The sequence below is a fragment of the Anoplopoma fimbria genome, chromosome 9 (genome assembly GCF_027596085.1).
Source record: "Anoplopoma fimbria isolate UVic2021 breed Golden Eagle Sablefish chromosome 9, Afim_UVic_2022, whole genome shotgun sequence".
Lineage (NCBI taxonomy): Eukaryota > Metazoa > Chordata > Actinopteri > Perciformes > Anoplopomatidae > Anoplopoma > Anoplopoma fimbria.
Genome location: NC_072457.1, coordinates 28292663 through 28299839, shown reverse-complemented (window position 1 = coordinate 28299839; position 7177 = coordinate 28292663). Strand labels below are relative to the sequence as shown.

At 39.5% G+C, this 7177-nt stretch overlaps 1 protein-coding gene across 1 annotated transcript; it reads right to left on the bottom strand.

Moving 5' to 3' along the window:
- Positions 1–4263: 4263 nt before the first annotated feature.
- On the bottom strand, positions 4264–7007 carry cep20 (centrosomal protein 20). Its single transcript, XM_054605064.1, has 4 exons — positions 6929–7007; positions 5645–5842; positions 5209–5293; positions 4264–4812 (listed from the first exon to the last, which is right to left on the bottom strand). The coding sequence occupies exons 1-4, from the start codon at positions 6954–6956 to the stop codon at positions 4683–4685; spliced, it is 441 nt and encodes a 146-aa protein (XP_054461039.1). The 5' UTR covers positions 6957–7007; the 3' UTR covers positions 4264–4682.
- Positions 7008–7177: the final 170 nt, after the last annotated feature.

Below are 7177 nucleotides of genomic sequence, written 5' to 3'. Positions count from 1 at the left end.
CATAATCCTCACTGCTCTTAATGAACTGGCACTTGAATAAGGACATTATGTTTGTCTCTGTATTTATATATAAGGGATTTGCTCTTAATTAAACATCTTATATTTCTAACCCAACTACAGCGACTACTTTCCTGATTAATATTAGATTTGCAAAGTGTGTTGTAAATGACAGAATATTATGATTAAATTACCATAAACTGCTGCTTACATGAAATTGCATCAGTAATAATAATTACTTACTAAAACATATGCTAATATATCACAGCTAGGTTCAATGTGCTCCTTAATTGGTACTTTTTGTACTACATTAAGCTGGAAATAACTTTGTACTTTAGCTCTGGTAACATTTTGAATCTATACCTGTAATAGTAACATTGTGGGAGAAGCGCAGGTGTTACTAATGACATTAACGATGGCTCAGTTCTATTCAAGTGTCCCATGAACGTGTGACAGAGAGCCGGCATGCACAGTGAAATGTAGACATCGTTACTGTTATTTATTACACCTGTGCTTCTGTGACATGTCAAAGGGTCTACTGAGAAAAATGTCTAATGAGTATTTTTTGCCACATAGATGAGTTTGTTCAGTTTTCCCTGTTGAGTTGATAGTGTGGTAAACACCTTTAAATCATCAATATTGTGTTTTAGCTAGTCTTTTTTTTGCTGTGCTTAGGATCGTAAAGTATACAACATCTCAGATAAAACAATTGGTAAAAAAAAACTAAAAAACTAAATCACAACATCACAACTATGTGGTGGAAACAAAACAAATAAAACCGAGACGCTGCAAACTCCCTGTAGGGTTTATAGATTATGTAATCTGTTCCCACTCCTCATAAGGCAAGGTGTCCCCAGCACAGGAATCCCCCTTCTCTGAAACCGCTCCAGAGAGGTCCCCCTCTGTCAAATTACTCAGAATTTTCCAAATGAATGTGTGTGTACATCCCACGCATGTTTTCTATCGTTACGCACGTCGCAATCCACTATCACAAACTGCTCAACCCTCACCCTTCCCTCTCCCGTTACATCCCTCCTGTTTCCAGCATCTCTCCAATGGAACTTCCTATATAAGGACACCCATCTATTTGCTCCAATAAATCAAGCTGCTGGTTGTTAGCCGAGGGCCTGTTTTATGCCAGACGCACAGTGCTGCGCTCAGTGTGTGTATGTGTGTGTGTGTGTGTGTGTGTGTGTGTGTGTGTGTGTGTGTGTGTGTGTGTGTGCGTGTGCGTGTGTGTGAGAAACCTAGTGACAGACCAAAGAAGAAACATGGAGGACCTCCGGCTCCCTCTGGCCAACATCAAGGAGGCGTGGCGTTAACAGAGGAGAAGCAAGGGTTGAAAAACTCAGGGAGAGACAGGGAGAGAGACAAGGCAGAGGGAGGGATGAAGAACGAGACAAGTAGGAGGAGGAGGAGAGAGGCAGACGAAGCAGCAGATACACTGAACAGAGAGGTTGCAGTGTGTGCCATATAAGGACAGTGGGGTCTGTGTGGAATCTCGTCAGCTTTCTCTGTTACTTTCAAAGACTAGCACAGGCAAGCACCCCGAGCCCCAGTGCCTAAATATGGTCCAGCAGCAACAGCATTGTTCAAACAAACAAAGCTGTTTCTTTACCTGTGACACACAAATGGTTTACGGTTTATCAATATCGTACATTCAGGCAACATTCTTTCCGTCTAGTATGAAACTCTCTAATCTCCACAGGTACATGAGAGGATCATTACTCCATGACTGCTGTCAGAGAAAAATTAACTTCTTGAATTCTCTATAATGTGATATACGGAGATCCATGCAAGGAGAAGGGAGGATAGTATCTAAAAAGAACTTTAGGGGTTTGTGTGAAAGTATGGGGGCACTGTGTGCTGACAAAATGAGTCTGTCCTAAACTTTGGCCAAGACATTTATCCTCCCCTGGTTGTCTGAGACAAGGAAGAGTCTCTTAACGATCCCTCAGAGCAATGTATAAACCCATGAAAAGGCAGTAGGAGAGGACATGGAAAAAAACTCTGGGGGATGGGTGGTTTACTCTGTAGTCACTGAATCAAAATTAGAATTCGAATTACACTGAATGAATCTAAATGAAATATAAATTGTATCTGTTGTGCACGATTGCAAGTTAATTTATGTAACAAATGACTGAAGTTCTATGACTCACATTAATGCAGTCCACCACTCACAACTAAACCAGTCACAATAGCAACAGTTGATGGTGTGTATGTGGACTGTCCTTCAACACAATCTGGCAGCATAAATACACAATAAAAGCAACATGAATTTGCAGCGATCTTTCACATACAGTATGTTTGATGTTTTTTCTTCACCTTCATTACCATAGATGGCCATCTATTGGAGAGAAAATATGTTTATGGATATGTTTGACCCTTGTGGAATGCAGTTGCTTTCTAATTTGAGCCCAGGGGCAAACATCAGTTCACTCTGCTGCAGTCAAAGGACCACTGCATCTAATACTATTTATACAGCTGTCTCTTTTACACACCACTCATTTATACAGTGGAGGAGAAATGCTACCTATTATAGGGCAACCTGCCAATTGAACAATCATGTTCCATTGTTCAACTTCCTCCGCTTATATAGCCATTTTCAAGGGAACACTGATATGCGGTGCCAATAAACAAGGCGCCTCAGGGCCACAAGCCTTTAAGGGCAAATAAATGTTTGCTTCAAGGGAGCAAAGTAAAATCAAATGTCCCAGATGAGGCTCTCTGTGACTCAATTCTCAGCATGCAAGCATGCAAATGCACTAGACAACACCTGGTTTCTGATGCGACTAAGAAGCAATAAATTAGGACATCTAATAAAGTTAAGTGTGCATCGCATCTTGTTGCAAAAAGCTTTGCTGGTGGTAAATGGTGACATTTCCTCTTTACAGCGAGCAACTCACACCATCAGATGCACGGGTAAATTCAATCAAGTACACAGTGTGCTGCACATTATGACCCAATTCTGTCAATGGGCGTATTTAAGAACTATGATCTCATCGTCCAAAGCCTCTCCAATCAATACTGAGAGATGCAGATATGGTGGAGACAGAAAAAGTGTACTTCTAAAACCTAAAAATGATTTAGACATGGATTATATTCAACTAAGTTTATTCCCAGCATCAGTAATGAGGCTAAGAAATAGATGACTGGCCCCGTAGATAATCAGTTACAGAAACTCAGGGCTTTAAGTCGTGTGAGATAAGAGCGTCAAGTTCCCATAAATGGTGAGAGAGGAAGTGAGAGGCAAAGAGTATCGGCTTGTTGCGGGAGATGTTTGTGTGTCCAGCACGGAGCACATATGGTGGTTGTGCTTTGTATGTCTTGTTTCTTTATTTTTAACATACTTTTGTTGATTTATGTTTTATGAGTTGCTGAAAGGAGGTCATGACGACTTCACAGCCCCAGTCACTAAGCTGCAGACAACACAGCAAAAGAGGTGAACAAGCAGAAGTGTAGCTACATAAAAATATCTGGAGGATTTTCTAATCATCTCAGCATGTGGATCATCAGCTATGTGAGACAAAGAAAAAACATCTTTATGAGGTATCTGACTATTACCGACAAACAAGGGTCGAGTAGTGCAGGGGCAACATGCGTGGGTTTGGCTACACAGACCGACACAATGAGTGCCACAATGTTAAGACAATCACAGGAACGCAGCTGAATGTGCATTTATAAAACCTTTCTGGTGCTGTTTTTTCAGCGACATTTTAAATATACTGTGAGGAAATGTGCTGCATAAATCTAATGCTAAAAAGTACCAACTGAACCTATAACTAAAATTATATATTTTGTTTTCTTGAGGGTGGCTTGATTGATGGGAAAGTAGGATAGGTAAATATATAAGCTTAATGCTTCTGCCTATGCCTTTTCAGTTATATTGTATACTATATGATACATAGGCTGTATACATTGTATTGTGTGTGATGACTGAATAAAAACACTAACAAAAAAAACAACACTAACCTGCAAATGCAGGTTTACAAAAGTTTATAAAAGTTTAAAATAAAGATTTAAGTCCATATCTTCATATTGTTGAACTAACACTATGTATGTAGTAAAATCCTTCTAACCACCACTGTAAACCAGTTAGAGTTCCCTGTTTTTATGCACAATGCCACATGTCAGGAATTAACAGATATGAGGCTTCAACAACAGCAAACTTCCTCCTTGTTTTAGGTGAGGCTGCCACCATGTGGTAGACAATTAAATGGCACTTACACAAATGTTTAGACTCAATTAAGCAAATAAATATAAAACATTTATTTTGGACATACTAAAAGTCAATATGAAAGTATAAAACATTATAATAGAAAAGACTTCAAGGACTTTTATCTCAACTTTTTGCTTGAACTATTGAGAAAATGAGAAATGTGGATTAATGCAAGCAACAGCCATGACTGATGCTAAACCTATTGATAAAGCCAGATATTCAAAGCTAAACAAAAAAGGACATCTGGGATCATTGGCAACTTGCAGCATGAATCAACGCAAAGAATTACGGCATTTGTATCAGCATAATTCATATAGTCCATGCTGTAATGCCTGTAGATTACACTCTGGAGAAAACACAGTGAAAAACTATGGACAAGAAGATTCTGTCACTTAAAAAACAAAACAAAAAGTGTGTAATGGCATCATTTTAGTCCATCCTGTGCCAGTACTGAGTGCATCAACTTTCAGGCATCAGGTCCAGGTCCAGGGTTGCTGGCAGTAGTAGCAGCTGGCAGAGAGGCCCCTCGCAGAAACACCTTCCCACCAGCATCACTGCTGTTCACGAAGTGGCACATCAAGCCGTAGAGGAGAGGTCTGGAGAGTAAATGGGAAAAGTTTAACTTGTAGTAAACATTTTTTTTTTTTTTAGCAAAGGCCGAGTGAGAGAAAAAGTCATTTTGGCTACATTGGTACACTTTCTATCCAAAGGACTCATCAGTTATTATTCCAGTTATGTGTTTTTCAGTTTTCCCTGAAGGGAGACAGAGATAAGTGAAAAGAAACATATGAAAGTGACTCGTGCCAGACTGCAGTCTCTGGTGCACCAAATGGGCTAAGCTTCCCAAAGCGATGGCAGGAACATGCTGAAATTATTGAAAATTTCTAGGTATTTCAAGTTGGAACATGTCGGTTATCGCATAACTGACCAGAACACCGGAGAGTTTAGCAGATCTTTGATCTGTGTTGGACAGCAGACTGTAATGCACTTACACAGACTTGGAGCTTGTATCCTCTGTGACTTTTAGCTCATTTGCCAAGAACTGTCTGTCCAAGGGAACTTCAGGTTGGCCTGACTCTGAGAAAACAAACACAGCTGAGTTGAGAAGTAGTGCACTTTGCTCAACAATAGTCACTGGTTAGGTTTCAAGTAAATAAACAGCAGTGAGAGTCTTTAATCTGCTGCTTTTGCATAAAGCATTCCTCTACTCACAGACTATACATCGATCAATCCAATACACTTTGGAGGGGAATAATCCCCAAAACACGTTATATTTACGACAGTAACAGTGTATCAAGTGACACCTTGGTCAAGAAGTGCCACACTCTTTTACATATTAAGTTAATGTGGCGAATCACTTGTGGTAATGTTCCCATGTAGTGTTTGTGAAAACACTACATGTACTATAACTTTAATCTTCTCACCCACCTGCTGTCAGCACCGATGCGGTGTGTCTGTACTTGTTGAACTCCAGGTACTCCCTGATGAGCTCGTTGATGAGCAGGTTTTCGTGGGTCAGCGGTGGCCGAGGGTCACGCTGGTCATCCAGGGCGCTGAACACCTCCGCCCGGATACGAGCCTTCAGCTGGCCCAGCACCCCACGGGACTCCAGCGTCTCCCTCACGGCTAGGACATTCAGGTATTATTGGATCAATAGGCTAGGACATTCAGGTATTATTGGATCAATAGGCTAATACATTCAGGTATTATTGGATCAATAGGCTAATACATTCAGGTATTATTGGATTAATAGGCTAATACATTCAGGTATTATTGGATTAATAGGCTAATACATTCAGGTATTATTGGATCAATAGGCTAATACATTCAGGTATTATTGGATTAATAGGCTAATACATTCAGGTATTATTGGATTAATAGGCTAAAACATTCAGGTATTATTGGATTAATAGGCTAATACATTCAGGTATTATTGGATTAATAGGCTAATACATTCAGGTATTATTGGATTAATAGGCTAATACATTCAGGTATTATTGGATTAATAGGCTAAGACATTCAGGTATTATTGGATTAATAGGCTAATACATTCAGTTATTATTGGATTAATAGGCTAATACATTCAGGTATTATTGGATTAATAGGCTAAGACATTATAAATGAATGTCCTAATATCCTGACTTTTTACAAACAACCATCATTATGTTGTTATTTCGGGGTCCCTTTTTCTACATTTATTGCAATTAAAATCACAGTAAAATAGTTTATTTTCGGTCCACACAGCTGTAGTTGTAGTGATGATAAAGCAGATGTAGTAGTTATTTCTAGTTATTTATGAATGGTTGAGTTGACAACGGTTTCCATGGAGATAAGCCCCTCCCCCTCCGCGGCGAGTTTAGCGCGAATAAACACATTTGGACCTGCGGCTTGCCGTACTCGCTTCAGTAAATTGCGAAATGAATGTTCGCTTACTTATTGAAAAGGATGCATACGTCTTCAAATGTGTTTCAGTATCGTAACCGAAGCATTAGGAGCCTGCCTTCAAATCGGAATACATTAAGTGTCAACTCGCTTAGATAGTAATTGTTGTTTTTTGAATGGAGACCGATACAAACGTCGTGTTGTAGTTAATCTAACGCTGACGTAGCTCACCAGTGTTATCAACAATGTAACATGCATTAAAGTGATCTGTCGTCTGTCTATTCCACCTTGATTTAAGACAATAATGTGTAAGACAAAGTGAGAGCTTACCACACTTCAGCTCAGTGATGGTCGCCATTGTAACAAAGTGTAAACACACAGCTGTCTGTCCATGAGGTAAACTTCTGCCATCTAGTGGCGGGGTTGTGTAACTGCAACTAAATACTTAATGTGACCCAAAACATCACATCCAACCTGCCATGCATATTCCTAATCAAAGTAATAAGATGTATTTTTTTTTTTTAAAAAGACTTAAAAATGAGCGTCTGCACCGTTTAATATCTTCATATTATTAGAAAA